The sequence below is a fragment of the Geotrypetes seraphini genome, chromosome 2 (assembly GCF_902459505.1).
Source record: "Geotrypetes seraphini chromosome 2, aGeoSer1.1, whole genome shotgun sequence".
Classification (NCBI taxonomy): Eukaryota; Metazoa; Chordata; class Amphibia; order Gymnophiona; family Dermophiidae; genus Geotrypetes; species Geotrypetes seraphini.
In genome coordinates this window covers 10,901,144-10,916,590 of record NC_047085.1, presented here as the reverse complement: position 1 = coordinate 10,916,590, position 15,447 = coordinate 10,901,144, and the positions used below count along the sequence as shown (strand labels likewise).

The 15,447-nt window shown below is 43.5% G+C and overlaps 1 protein-coding gene across 1 annotated transcript; it reads left to right on the top strand.

Annotated features, from left to right (window-relative positions):
- Nucleotides 1-241: 241 nt before the first annotated feature.
- On the top strand, nucleotides 242-670 carry LOC117355845 (thioredoxin-like protein 4A). Its single transcript, XM_033934910.1, has one exon. It carries the CDS (start codon nucleotides 242-244, stop codon nucleotides 668-670), a length of 429 nt encoding a protein of 142 aa, XP_033790801.1.
- Nucleotides 671-15,447: the final 14,777 nt, after the last annotated feature.

Here is a 15,447-nt window from a genome sequence, read left to right as displayed (position 1 = left end):
CAAAGGGATAATTAAGGGGGGGGGGAAGGCAGGAGCATGGACACGGGAGGGGCACGCATTTGGTGTTGGAAGGCAGGGAACAGGCATGAATTCGGGGGGGGGGGGGAGGGCGGAACTTAGACACCGAGCCGGAATTATTTCCTAAGCGTGGCGTCTTTTTCTGACGCAACTTCCTGTTTCCGGCAACCGTTGCTCTTTCGTGAAGGGGAGACGAGGCGTAGCAGATAAGAGAGCCGAGACGATGTCGTATCTGCTGCCTCATTTGCACAACGGCTGGCAGGTGGACCAGGCCATCCTTTGGGAGGAAGAGCGCGTGGTGGTCAAACGCTTCGGCCACGACTGGGATCCCACGTGCATGAGGATGGACGAGGTTTTGTACAGCGTCGCCGAGAAGGTGAACCATTTCGCTGTTATTTATCTGGTGGATATTAGCGAAGTGCCGGACTTCAATCGGATGTATGAATTGTACGACCCTTGCACCGTCATGTTTTTTTTCCGGAACAAGCACATCATGATCGATTTAGGGACCGGCAACAACCACAAAATCAACTGGGCCGTGGAGGACGAGCAAGAGATGATCGACATCGTGGAGACGGTTTACAGAGGAGCCCGGAAAGGCCGAGGTTTGGTGGTGGCCCCGAAAGACTATTCCACCAAACACAGACACTAACCTCTTCTAATGGGAAAGGAAACAAAACAAGATTGTTCATTGGTTTGAAAAGCTTCATTGTCTTGTAAAAACTGAATCCTCATCCATTACTATAATCTAAGGTTTATGTATAAAATCTGTTTTTCTGTAGTTTGTGATTAATTTCTGTTATTTCGTTAGGGGATGTAGGATTTATGGGGGTGAAGGAATTGAATATCGTCGGCATATGTAAATACGGTGAAACCTATAGATTGGGCCAGGGTGAGTAGTGGAGCCAGGAATATATTAAAAAGAAGGGGAGAAAGAATTGAGCCTTGGGGGACTCCATAGTTTTGGTAGATAGTGGAAGAGATGGAGTCATTGAAACTGATGGCCAACAAAACTCCCTTTCTATTCCCTCCTGTCCCAAGTTAGTGCCTCCCTCCTCTCTCTATTCTGTGTCCAAAGTTCATGCCCCTCTTTCTCTGTCAAGTTTGTGCTCCTGCTCTGCCTTAGAGTATGCAATTTTTTCACAAAGTAAATTACTATCTGTATACATTATATATATACTAGTCTTTAAGCCCGTTACATTAACGGGTGCTAGAACATATGTGTGTGTGTCTGTCTTTATTTCTTTCTCTCTCTCTCTCCTTAGCCGCTTTCTTTCTTTCTGCCTTTATTTTTCCTTGGCTGTCCTCTGTTCCTTTTTCTTCACCCCCCCCTGTCCATCAGCATCTCTTTCCTTCTCCCCCTGTCCAGCAGTAGGCATCCCTTCCTTTTTTATCCCCCCTCCTCCTTCTTATCCCTATGATACTCTTACCTTGCTCTGTCCCTGATCAGAGGTTCCCGACAGCTGCCCAGTTGGCACCCATTGGAAAAGTTCCCACTGCCGCATCCCGTACCCCTCCTGATGCGGCTCCCGCTGTCCTTTCTGTCTGTCTCTGTCCCCCTTTGCCTATCTGTCTTTCTGTGTATCTCCCTGCCCCTGTGTCTTTCTTATTTCTCCCTCTGTCTGTCTGTCCAAAGCAGCATTCCCTCCACCTCCATTTCCCTTCCCCCTCCCACCAGTTCCCTGTGCAGCAGCATTAGCGTTTCCTCTACCCCCCCTTTCCCTTCCTGCGGTCCGGACTACAAACGTGGTGATTACAGCAGGACTTGCATCAGTCTCCACACGCTGCTTCGGGTCCTTCTACTGCCCTGATTTACTCTGGCACGTCCCTGATGACATCATCAGAGATGCGGCAGAGCAAATCAGGGCAGTAAAAGGGCCCGAAGCAGCGTGTGAAGACTGATGCACACGCTGCTGGAATCGCCATTCGGGCCCGCGGGAAGAGAATGGGGTGGGTGTCAAAGGAGGAACGGAGATTGGCGGCGGCAGGAGGAACGGAGATCGTCGTCTGGCTGCGGTCCGGCTTGTGGAGAGCAGGGAAGCTGTGACGTAATAAGTGAGCAGGTGGTGACGTAAAACCCGCGCATGCGCACTCGTGTTTTCGCGACGGATCAGGGAACACTTTTTTTAGTGTGCAAAGAACATCCAGAAGGGAGATAAATCCTTCTTCAGGTATATTAGTGACAGAAAAAAGAACTCGGGCGGGGTAGTACGACTCAGAAAACCAGACGGAGACCATGTAAAAAGCCCAACTGTTAAATGAATACTTCTGTTCAGTCTTCACCCGCGTGGCGCCGGGAATCGGCCCTCAGCCACAGACAAGGATCAAATCAGTTGACCCGTTTAGTAATTTCAAATTTACACCCAGCAGCGTCTACTGCGAGCTGTCAAAAATCAAGGTCAACAAGGCAATGGGGCCTGACAACCTACACCCCAGGGTACTCAGGGAGTTGGGTGATGTCTTGGCGGAACCACTATCCGCGCTCTTCAATCTCTCCCTTAGTACAGGTAACGTCCCGATGGACTGGAAGACGGCTAACGTCATTCCACTACACAAGAAAGGCTCCAGGATGGAGATGGCAAACTACAGACCAGTGAGTCTCACTTCAATAGTGAGCAAACTAATGGAAACCCTAATCAAATGCCAATTGGATAGGATCATGGACAAGGAGAATCTACAGGATCCCCGCCAACATGGATTTACTAAGGGGAGATCCTGCCAATCCAACCTGATCAGCTTCTTTGACTGGGTGACGAAGAAGCTGGATGTTGGTGAGTCCCTGGACATCGTCTACCTGGATTTCAGCAAAGCATTTGATAGCGTGCCACACCGCAGGTTGCTGAACAAGATGAGTTCTTTAGGTTTGGGCGACACATTAACCAAATGGGTTGGGAACTGGCTTGGAGGTAGGCTTCAGAGGGTGATAGTGAATGGCACCCCCTCGAAATGTCAGAGGTGATAAGTGGAGTGCCACAGGGCTCCGTCCTGGGACCGATCTTGTTCAACATCTATATAAGAGACTTGACAGAAGGGCTCCGAGGTAGAATAACATTATTCGCTGATGATGCCAAACTGAGCAATGTAGTGAGCAAAAGCTCAACAGACAAAAAAGCAATGGCAGACGATATGGTGCATGACTTACTTCTGCTGGAGCACTGGTCTAGGTCCTGGCAACTCAGTTTCAATGCCAAAAAATGCAAAGTCATGCACCTGGGAAGCCAAAATCCATGCAAGATTTACACCCTAAATGGCGAGATCCTGACAAGAACTGAAGCAGAAAGAGACTTAGGGGTGATTGTCAGGGAAGATATGAAGTCTGCAAACCAAGTGGAGCAAGCTTCATCCAAAGCAAGGCAAATCATAGGTTGCATACGCAGGAGTTTCGTCAGCCGTAAACCTGAAGTCATTATGCCACTGTATAGATCCATGGTGAGACCGCACCTGGAGTACTGTGTGCAATTCTGGAGGCCGCATTACCGCAAGGATGTGCTGAGACTGGAATCGGTCCAGAGAATGGCCACCAGGATGGTCTCGGGACTCAAGGAGCTCCCGTACGAGGAGCGGTTGGGGAAATTGCAGCTCTACTCACTCGAGGAACGTCGAGAGAGGGGAGATATGATTGAGACATTCAAATATCTCACAGGCCGCATCAAGGTGGAAGAAAACATCTTCTTCTTCAAGGGTCCAGCGGCAACAAGGGGGCATTCGTGGAAAATCAGGGGCGGGAAACTGCACAGTGACACTAGGAAGTTCTTCACTGAAAGGGTGGTTGATCGCTGGAATAGTCTTCCACTTCAGGTTATTGAGGCCAGCAGTGTGCCTGATTTTAAGGCCAGATGGGATAGACATGTGGGATCTATCCGCAAAGATAGATAGGGAGGGTTACCGGAGTGGGCAGACTTGATGGGCCGTGGCCCTTATCTGCCGTCTATTTCTATGTTTCATGCACGGCCTATCATTTTATTATATTAGAAAATTTTGTTGGGCTTTGGTAAACCAAAAAGAGCTTCGCACAATTACAAAATGCATTGAATAAAACAATGTTGGCAAAATAAAAAAAAACAAAACTGGGACTGGAGAAGAGCGGTTGTGGTCCCTCTTCACAAAGTGGTTGCAGAGATGAAGCAGGAAACTACAGACCGGTAAGCCTCACTTCAGTTATTGGAAACATAATGGAAACGTTGCTGAAGGAAAGGATAGTGAAATTCTTAGATCTAATGGATTACAAGATCCGAAGCAACATTTGGTTTACTAAAGGTAAATCGTGCCAAACAAATCTGATTGAATTCTTTGACTGGGTGACCAGAGAATTGGATCAAGGATGTGTACTAGATATAATTTAATTTCAGCAAAGCCTTTGACATGGTTCCTCATAGGAGGCTCTTAAACTCCGTGGGCTGAAGTGGTGAACTGGATTAGAAACTGGTTGACGGACAGACGCCAGAGGGTAGTGGTAAATGGAATTCGTTCAGAGGAGGGTCAGGTGAGTAGTGAAGGATCGGTACTGGGATTGATTCTGTTCACTATGTTTGTGAGCAACATTGCTGAAGGTTAGAAGGTAAGGTTAGCCATTTTGTGGATGATACCAAGATTTGTAATAGAGTGGACACCCCGGAGGAAGTGGAAAACATGAAAAAGGATCTTCAAAAGTTAGAATGGGATAGCAGGTGAGAGGCTGATAAGCACAGATGGAGAGAAGGACCTTGGGATGATTTTTTCTGAGGATCTAAAGACATCTAAACAGTGTGATAAGGTGGTGGCTGTAGCCAGAAGGATACTAGGCTGTATAGAAAGAGGAGTAGCTAGCAGAAGAAGGGTGGTGTTGATGCCCCTGTATAGATCATTGGTGAGGCCGCACTTTGAGTATTGTGTTCGGTTTTGGAGGCTGTATCTGGGGAAGGATATGAAAAGATGTGAAGCAGTCCAGAGGAAGGTGATAAAAATGGTAAGGGGTTTAAACCAAAAGTATAAGATGAGACTGGAGAAGAGGAGGAACAGGGGAGATATGATATAAATTTAAATACTTGAAAGGTATTAATATAAAACCAAATATTTTCCAGAGAAGAAAAAATAGTAAAACTAGAGGGCATAATTTGAGGTTACAGGAAGGAAGACTTAGGAGCAATGTTAGGAAATTCTTCTTCATGGAGAGGGTGGTAGATGCCTGAAATGTTCTCCCGAGGGAAGTGGTAGAGAGGAAAACAGTAATGGAATTCAAAAAAGTGTGTGGGATAAAAAGAGGATCTTTAATTAGAAAACAAAGGATGTAAATTAAAGAACTAAGGCCAGTATTGGACAGACCTGCACGGTTTATGTCCCATATATGGTGATTTGGTATGGGATGGGCATCAATGGGAACTCCACTAACTTGGAACATGAGAATGTTACTGGCCAGATGTCCTACAAACAACGAGATGATTGGATAGGCTAGAGTGAGCTTGGATGGCAACTTCAGCATTTGGAACCTAGGACAATACCAGACTTTACAGTCTACAGCCAGGAAATATCAAAGAAGAGACAAGTTAATTTAATCATGTATTTTTTAATGGGCAGACTGGATGGACCATTCAGGTCTTTATCTGCCGTCATTTACTATGCTACCATGTTACTGTATGCTAGGATTCTTCTGGAAATGGTAAGAGCATTAACTACATGCCCTTTATATGACCTCTTTGCTGAATCTGCATTTCACTGCCCTTCTGGAAAGAAAAAACCTAAGTCACTTGTATTTTGGGTAGTTTATAATCCTAATAAATACTAGGCCTCCAGATGGTCAAAGAGGTGAAGGGGAGTATCAAGGAAGAGTAAACTAATTTATGTACCTGTACTAATAAATCCCTTTTTATGTATTCATGCGATCCCTTTGTGTTTAAGATGCCAAATTCTCTATAGAAGGGGCTGGCTTTTGGCCAGAATTTAGAACATACTATGTCTGCCTTTAAGACTTATGTGTTCGCATTAATAAACAATTGTTAAACTAAGCACAAGCTAGTATTTATTTCCACACCATCAGTCTAACCCATTGTAGCCATTAGAATCAAAAACTCTTTTTTTTTTTTTTTTTAAAATAAAACCCTGGTATTTTAAAAACTCTTTTCTTGGGGGGGGGAGGAAAATTCTTTTTCCCCACTTTCTCAGCCATTAATGAGACAAATTTTAAAATTCCCAAAATAACAAAAACTTCCACTTTTCATTTAAGTGAGTGTATCTTTTGAAAAGATCCCCTTTAATACCAGCTTTATTATCTTATAAGACACAATAAAACCCCTCATACCCCAATGAAGAAAGTAGAAGATGCTTGCCACTGCTTCTTTTATAACCATCAAGTCATCAATGAGGTGATAACCCTTTGGAAAAGAGATGGGCACCTCATCAGGAATAAACCTCTCAAACATCTGAGACACCACCTAGTGTCTGGGAGAATTATGGCAGCTCAGGGTCAGATCCAAAACAGGCAATTGTATAACCTGGTGCCTAGACCAATATGTGTAAGTCCACTAGATGCTCTGAGGTGGATTTATATGTAGTAGAGCAGGGCACACTATGGATATATCTCCAGCTAATATTAGTAACTTATAACATACTATGTCATGTTACATGCCTTGACCTGGTATAAATGGTTATCTCTAAATTTATGCTCCAATTCAATGTTCTATAACAGATTCTTGGCACACAAATGCTGTTGAGGAATTAATGCTCAGAACGTGGTATTTGGATGCCTATAAGGAAGCACTACTCCTAGCAGAATTCCTAGCCTGTTCACAGTGCTGCCTCAACTATCTGGGAGGCCCCAGGTATGTCTGATCTCATGGGAGAGTTCGATTGGAGGGAGGAAGAGAGGCCAGACCCCACAAGGGAAGGGGCAAGGATGGAGACATGGATACTGGACCACAATTTGGGGGGAAAGGAGGACGCATGGATGTGATGGTGGAGAGGAGAGTACATAGATCTGGCACTAGAAATAGTGTGGAGAGGAGGGGACCTAGATGCTAGACCTGTAAGTAGAGGGGAAAGGGGATGAGATGTCAGATCATGAGGAGTAGGGAAGGAATTCAGGTTACACGTGAGAGACATGGTGGGTGAGGTGAGAGAACATGGTTGCTGGACCCGCAAGTGGGGGTTGAGGGGTGGGGGTGGGGGTGGAAAGGGAAGAAAGAGATTCTTATCTGAGGGAGAGAGAGATGCCAGACCATGTGGGCAAAGGAGGGGATTCAGGATGCCAATGAGAGAGTGGTGGGATTAAGAGAGAGGTTTCCCAAAGGACAATAACGGGATTTTCTAATATTATAGACCCAGTGAATCGCACTATAGACTAGATACCACATCTATACACTTTGGATATGCTTGCACACTTCACTTCTACTGGCAAAAGTCACGTATGTGTGCTCAGAGAACTGTTGACAATTAGAGACCATATGATGAGCTAGGGAGCCCACCATTATGTGCTTCCTTTGTGAGTGCTAATGATTTTTACTTGACACAGTGTTAAACGCTGTTTAAAAGTGTGAAAAAGAAAATCTTAGCTTCATTGCGCTGTAACATATTGCAGGTCTGGGGTCCTGACGCTTTCCGCTATTGGCTGCTTCAGAAGATCCTGACTACCACAGCTCTCTAACATTAGAATGTTTCATTAGGAGAGATGGTGTGAGTAAGAGTTAGGGAACTGTGATAGTCTTGGTCTTCTGAAGCAGCCAATAGCGGAACACATCACAAATTCTGCGTGAAAATACCAATTATGTAGAGAGAACGAGAGGACACTCTAAAGTAGAAAGGAGATAGATTCCATACAAATGTAAGGAAGTTCTTCTTCACCCAGAGAGTGGTGGAAAGCTGGAACGCTCTTCCGGAGGCTGTTATAGAGGAAAACACCCTCCAGGTATTGATTATATGATAAGAAAGGGTGGGAGATAAGAGCATATTATTTGTACCATTGATGATTATTAAGTGTTATATTTATTGTTAATTTGTTTGGATATATTGTTACACTTATTGTAAATTTGAAAATGAATAAAGAATTTTAAAAAATAATAATAATTTCTATAGGCAGTAATTATATACCCTGGATGATTTCTGTCATTTTTCATTTATTTACACTAATCCATGCTGACAACACAGTATAATGAAATGAAACTTCACTGAAGATAAATTCCTTTGTTGAACTTTGTTTCATGTCACTGATTTCCTATTGAGCATTCTGATTTGATGATTAAGCTGCCCGTCCCCCCGTCCCCCGCCAACTGCTCTATCTTTGCAATCATAGTTAAACACCGAAAAAAGGAAAATATTCAATGAAATTACATCTGCAGGCTGCATCTAACACATTTCGCTCCATGCTACCTGCTCTCTGGGTCTGTCAGAAGTGGGGATTGATAACATTGTCGTAGCAACGCTTAACACAGAGAATTCGAGCATTTTCAATGCCTTCTCCTCTCAAGCCTCAGACACTTTGTGATTATGCCAGCGCTCAAAGGGGGATAGCACCAGATTAGCGCATACTTTGTTACTTAAGGATAACAAAGTTCCCCTGTGGCATAGAAGGGTTTGTTGAGAGGAGCAGGTGTCTCTAGCTGCATAAGCACTTCTTTCGTTCCAACCCAACTGCTTTCTACAACCCCTCCCGAGCTGCTGGACCTGACCCAACACAACTGTGTCCAATATAATATAATATAACTAGTTCTTTAGCCCGTTACATTAACAGGTGCTAGAATAGATGTGTAGACTTAGACATTTCTTTCTTTCTCTTTCTGTATGTCTGTCTTTCTCCCTGCCACCTTTCTTTCTTTCTTTCTGTCTGTCTTTCTTTCAATTTCTCTCCCTGATCCCACTGTCTGTCTTTGTTTCTCTCTCCCCCCGTCCAGCAGTACCCCTTCCCTGCTCCCCCTGTCCAGCAGTAGCCCTTCTCCCTTCCTTTTACCTCCCCGCTTTCCAGCAGCACCCCTTCCCTGCTCCCCCTGTCCAGCAGTAGCCCTTCTCCCTTCCTTTTACCTCCTTCCTGTCCAGTAGTACCCCTTCTCCCTTCCCTGCTCCCCCTGTCCAGCATCCGCTAGCCCGGGCAGCCTCGGGGCTTTTGCTAGGCCGGCCCGCCTTGCATTATCGAAGTGGGCTGGCCTAGCAAATGCCCCGTGTCTGCTTGATGAAACCGCTGCTGCTGGTCCGGGGGTGAGAAGAAGAGGCGTCCCTGCAGCGGCAGAAAGTCATCCGGCGTTGGAGTTCACGGCAGGAAATCAGCTATGGCAGGTACTGCGTATGCACGGCACGGAGTCACAGATCATGGACGTACGGAGTTTGAAGTGCGCATGCGCACTAAGGGTTTTATTATAGCAGATAAAAGATCCCCAGGTCCTGTTTCCTCTCTGGTGGTCTAGAACTCTCCAAACTCATAAGAAAGACCACCATGGCAGTCTAGTGCCCCTACCCCAGCCCTAAGCCCTCCTGTACCTGAAACAAAGGGAGGCAGGAGCATGCCCCCTTATTTCTGCTTCTAGATGCCATCATCAAAATGGCAGGACATGTTAACCATATAACGGAAGGATAGAGGGGAGAGAAGGGGAAGGAGAGTAGTAAGCAATCATGGAGTAGTGAAGAGGTAGAAAGAGTGAGATAGGGGCGCTTGCAGGTTGATTTGATTCGCTGATTTGAATCGATTCACTTTGGTGAATAGATTTGAACAGATTCGTTTACTACAAAAATTGGGCTCGCTGATTCGGTGACCAACCCTTCTACAGAAGGAGCGGCAGTGCTCTGGCAGTGAACAGCTTGTCCTAAATGCTGCCTCTTGCTGGTTGTCCATTGCCACTGCTGCTTCTGCTTTAAGGGATGAGGGGAAGGGTCAGTCAGGAAGTGCTGCATAGGTGCCAGCGCTGGGTACCCTCAACTTCGCGGATTTAGGGGGTCCCCTTGAAAGTTGGCATGTTTCCCCCCTTATCTCTAGTGTCTTCTGGCTTTCCCCCTGGCCTTCCGGTCTCACCTTCAAAGCTAATTATGACAGCCTGCAGAAGATCACCGGTGCTATAGCGATCCTAGCAGGCTGCCGTCGGCCTCCATAGCATGTTCCCTCTGCCATGGTCCCACCCCTAATGTCACAGGAGGAGCAGGACTGCGGCAGAAGGAACATGCTGCGGAGAAGAAAGCTGAAAAATTGAATGTTAAATTATTGCCAAAGATGGATGCAAGGCAGAAATGAGAGAAAAACAGCCAATGGATAAAAAGACCCTGGAAACATAGTTAAAAACACAGAAAAATAAAGTCACCAGGCAACAAAGGTAGGGAAAATGATTTTATTTTCAATATAGTGATTGAAATGTGTCAGTTTTGAGAATTTATATCTGCTGTGTATATGAAAAATGAATGGGAAAATTTGCATTGCAATTAGTAAAGGGGGTGGGATCTGGGGCAGAGCTTGGGAGGTCTGTGGTTGGGGTACTCAGTTGATATTTGTTAGACTTAGGAGATACTTAGCTTGAAGTAGTTGAGAAGCACTGCTGTAGGCAATCAGCTGGCACCAGTGCCTCTCCTCCTCTCAGGCCCTCTTCCTTGCTGGCACCCTCTACTGGCGTCTCAGGGGGTCTAGAGCGCCTCTATGTATGCGGGGATGTCAATGTGATGATATGACACGTGCGCGTGATGTTATCATGGCGATGTCTGTGCACTTCCGGGTGCCTTGAGCCGTGGCCACTACCTTTAGTTTGCCCCGGCTCGAGAAAGTTTGAGAGACACTGATCTAAAGAAAACTACTCTACTCTGTTGTTGCATGGTCCAGCATCTGTCTATCGTCACTCCTAGGAGTTTTAGGGTGGGTTGAATATTACACTCTCTCTCTCTCTCTAAAAAAATTAAAGGAAGATGATAAGAATAGATACATTTAAATAAAGGAACTCATTTTTATGTCTCTAGCCTTTATTAATAAGTTTTCCTTTTTTCCACATTTCTACTGCCTTTTGATTTCTAAGGTTTTGCTTCTCTTACTCATTCTCTTCTCCCATCATTTCCAGTAAAGTTGTTCATCTCTCTGTAGCATTCTGTTTCATCTCTTTAATCGCTTCTGATATTGTGTGCTCATCTACAAAAAGTGGAGAAAAAAAGGAAAATCATGATTAGGACAATGCAGAAAGAGACAAGTTCTCTGTTATTTCCAGAGGCTTTGAACATCCTAATACAGTGGTCTCAAACTCGCGTCCCGCCAGGTACTATTTTGAGGCCCTCGGTATGTTTATCATAATCACAAAAGTAAAATAACAGTTTCTTGATCGTATGTCTCTTTAGCTATAAAGATTTATAAGCTATAAAGAGTTTTACCTCATGCAAAATTGTCATTTTTTCTGAGGCCCCCCAAGTACCTACAAATCCAAAATGTGGCCCTGCAAAGGCTTTGAGTTGGAGATCACTGTCCTAGTACATTCTTTCATTATTCAGCAAATGGATTTTTGCAACTCTCTTTATGCTGGATTATGTCAGAAGGACATCCAAAGATTACAGATCATACAGAACACAGCTATTTGAGTGATCCACAATCTCTGTAAATTTGATCATATATCCTCATTCTTGAAAAACGCTCACTGGTTTCCTATAAAGTACTGAATTGTGTATAAACTGCTTCTTACAACAATCAAAAGTTGAAAATCTAGTTCACTCAAAAATAAATCATAAATGCAAAAAATAAAGAGAGCAACCTAACACAATATAATCGAACTACTCAGACTTCATACACCCAGGACATTACTCAAATTGCGTTTATGCCTTTACTGGGATGGTGCATTCAATTTAAGGCTGTAACACAAACAGTTCTGTGCATCAAAATATACAAGAAGAAGCACTTAAGCCTGACGTTTACTCAACCGTTTCACTGTGTAGTTTCACACTGCAACACAACAGCCTTAATAATGGTTTCATATTACTTATAAAACAGAATTACTATATTGTACATATTTAATGTGAAAACTTGACAACCTGAGCCTTCCTTTATTTCAATCATTTTAATTATTAAAACAAACTCACCCGCCCGTCAATCTCATGGGAATCTGCCACCCTGATAGCCAAAGTACGTAGCCTAGGGGTGATAGCGACCTTTTGCTCTCTGACCATATCTCCCAAGTAGTATCTGCCTCATTCCACTATCTTCAGCAACAACAGAAATTCAGACAATATTTCTCGGGACTGGAGTTCTCTCAACTACTCTATGCCGTCGTCTTCTCCCATATGGAGTACTGCACTGCGCTCCTAAACAGGCTCACTACAAAAATCCTCCATCTACGAGTACAAAATGCTGCCACCCGACTCCTAAAGAATGTTCACATATGAGACTCGATCGCTCCAGTGTTTCATGCTGCCCACTGCCTGCCAATCAACAAATGTATATTCAAAGACCTAGCAATGGCCTCTAAACTCTTCCAAGACATGATACTGGCCTATATGGCCTCCAAACTTCCACCTTCCATCCCATATCGACTGCTTCACTTGCAAGAAGAAAAGTGATTACACATGCCCTCCACCTTGAGAATGCCTGAAAAGGATCTTACTCACGCTACTTACTGTGCCTCTGGAAGCAACTACCTACCCAAATAAGATCATTAGAAGGTCTACTGAACTACAGGAAGACCATAAAAACTCACCTCTTCTCCTGACCCTTAATGAGAGTGCACCAATCCAAATTCCCTGGACCTTCTGAGAAAGGGCCCCGACCCTCTGCTGTCTTGAGTCTCAAATGCTGATGTGCTTCATCCTGCCATGCCATATACTGTCGCACAATGTATTGGCCATCATACAATGTTTTACCACACTCTGTCCTACTATACTTCATACTTGCCTTACTATGTTTGCCATACAATGTTTGCCATTCCATGTCTTAAAATGCATTGAGTTAGTCCAATAAAAAAGGTATTACCATATTTCCTTTGGTTTTTTGTTTCACTTTTTTATATAACCTTGAAAAGTGGACTAGCATGGCCACCACACCATTTCACGGATGATACCTAAATCTGCAATACAGTAAATACCCCGTGTTGTATACTTTTCTTAGACATACGCTGGCTCCCAATACAAGCATGAATACTTTTTAAATTCTAATTTCTACTATTCAAAGCCCTGAATGGTGACGGCCCAACCTCCTTGAATGATCGCCTAACCTGGAACAACACAACCCGACCAAGGAGAGCACAGACACCTTTTACTCACCCCCCAATCAGAGGCACACAGCGCAAGAAAATGTACGATGGCCTACTTGCCATTCAGGCAGCAAAACGAGACCACCACCTCTCCAACCTACTCATCACAACACCAGACGACAAACCTTCAAAAGAGAAATAAAAACCCTGTTATTCAGGAAATTCATCAAGACAAGCTATTGTCAAAACTGATCATTTCAATCTATCCTGTATCCTATAACTTTCCAACTAAATATCAATCTTGTAATTCTAAACTAACTAAACTAAAACTTAGCTTTATATACCAGGTCATCAACCAAAGGAAGCTCGACTCGGTTAATAATAATTAATAAAAATATACCAAAAGTTGCAAGGGAATTAATTTTTAAAATATTTTGCAAATAGGAAAGTTTTTAAAGATTTGTGGAAGACTTGGAAAGGACTAGGACATCGCAAGGTTAAAGGAAGTTCCTTCCATAGTTGAGAAAATTAAAAAAACAAAGAAAGACTAAAATAATTCTCCTGGATATGTCCAGGATACCTCTTTTGTAATCCGCCTAGAACCGCAAGGTAATGGCAGAATAAAAGTCACTAATGTAATGTAATATTTTTTTTCAAACCTTACTAATAAACATAGAAACATGATGGCAGATAAAGGCCAAATGGTAAGAATAAAAAATAAATAATATAAGGAAAGACAAAAGTTTGAGCAATTAATTCAAGCCCACATTGGTTTATGGGTTATTCAAGCTTGCTATCCTGCCTTAATGTTAACTCACAGATTGAAGCGGTTTTTACTATAACAATGAATAAAGGAAGAAAAGAGTGAGAAAATTCAAATAGGAAAGAACCCATTCATTCAAGACCAATAAGAAGGAATTCAATAGATCAAGCAATATAGGAAATTAGAAGTAACAAATTTTCACCCCCCCCAAAAAAAAACCCCAATATTGTGATAAGATTCTTTGGCCAGTAGTGACCACAGCCACCAAATGAAGACAAGGGCCTTAGTCTAAAGGTCTACAGAGCAACAGTCTCTAAGAAAATGCTCAGACAGCAAGGCCTAGATTCTCAAAACTGCCCCTAACTCTAGGCGTGCTTTAGACGTCCGATTGAAGTGGATAATGAGACATTTAATTGTCTTAACAAGTGTTAATTGGGACTTAGACGGAGGTAGGCATCAGGTAAGCGTTCTTAGAAGATAGACGCGAGGTAGACGTGAGTTGAGGGAAAAATCACATCTAACTTTGCAGACGTGTGCGTAATCTGGGTGTGGTTACAGTAGGCACCAGTTAGACGCTAGTTAGGCAGCAGACCATGTAGGAAAAGCTGGTCTAAGTGTAGTTTTTGCTTCATTTCAATGCAGTTTCAGCTTTGGTAGCCGGAGACTTCCTATAGACGCAAGTTAGGCGTTCTTTCTGCTTCGGCAATGATATTTCTTATAGTGAGTTTGAATATGTTTTTTTTTTTTTTCTTCTTTCTCCCTCCTAATAGATTTAATAAGCCACCATATCAATAGAGCACATCAATATAAACATATTGCATGGAAAACATAGTACTTTTCTGCCCAAACAGTAATATCATTTACTCATTACAACCTTTGGCTTTCCTGCTTACAAAGAACCCCCTTTTTTCTCAACAAACAGTGCTGCAATCGGCTCTTTCTTGAGAGCAAAGAAAGAACATGAAAAACATATCATTATTGCACACATTACTTCATTTCTCAGCGCTTAAAAAGAGAAAAACCAGATACAGACCTTAACATGCATTTTCCCTCATTGCAAAATGGAGCTCTTCAGCTTCACAAAGCTGACCTCATTGTGACATCATCAAGCTGCACCTTCAAGGTAGTATGCCACAATTAAAAGAAGCGCTGGGTGTTGAACTCACAACCTCTGTATGATAGCGCTGGAGTTTAACCCATAGAGCTACATCAGCTTCTACTCAGGTGGATCTCACTGCCCTTTCATATCATAGCTGACTGACCTGCCTATGTATCATCTGATTAGCTATCATATCACAACCACCACAAAGAAAGCATTTGTGGCTCACCAGGTTAATGTGCCTTGTCTATCTTCTCAAGTACCCCAGTTCAAATCCCACCGTTGCTCATTCTAATAGCTTCCTATTAGCTGTCTTAAGAGGGTCTAGACAGATGGTGGACTTTGCCATTTTTAGCAGCACATTTCCCTTTCCAGGCAAACTTATTTTCTCCTTCCCATGGCTAGGACATCCTAAGCTGTCATGGGAGGAAACTTCTCTTCTGACAGAAAGATGCCATTTGTGGCTC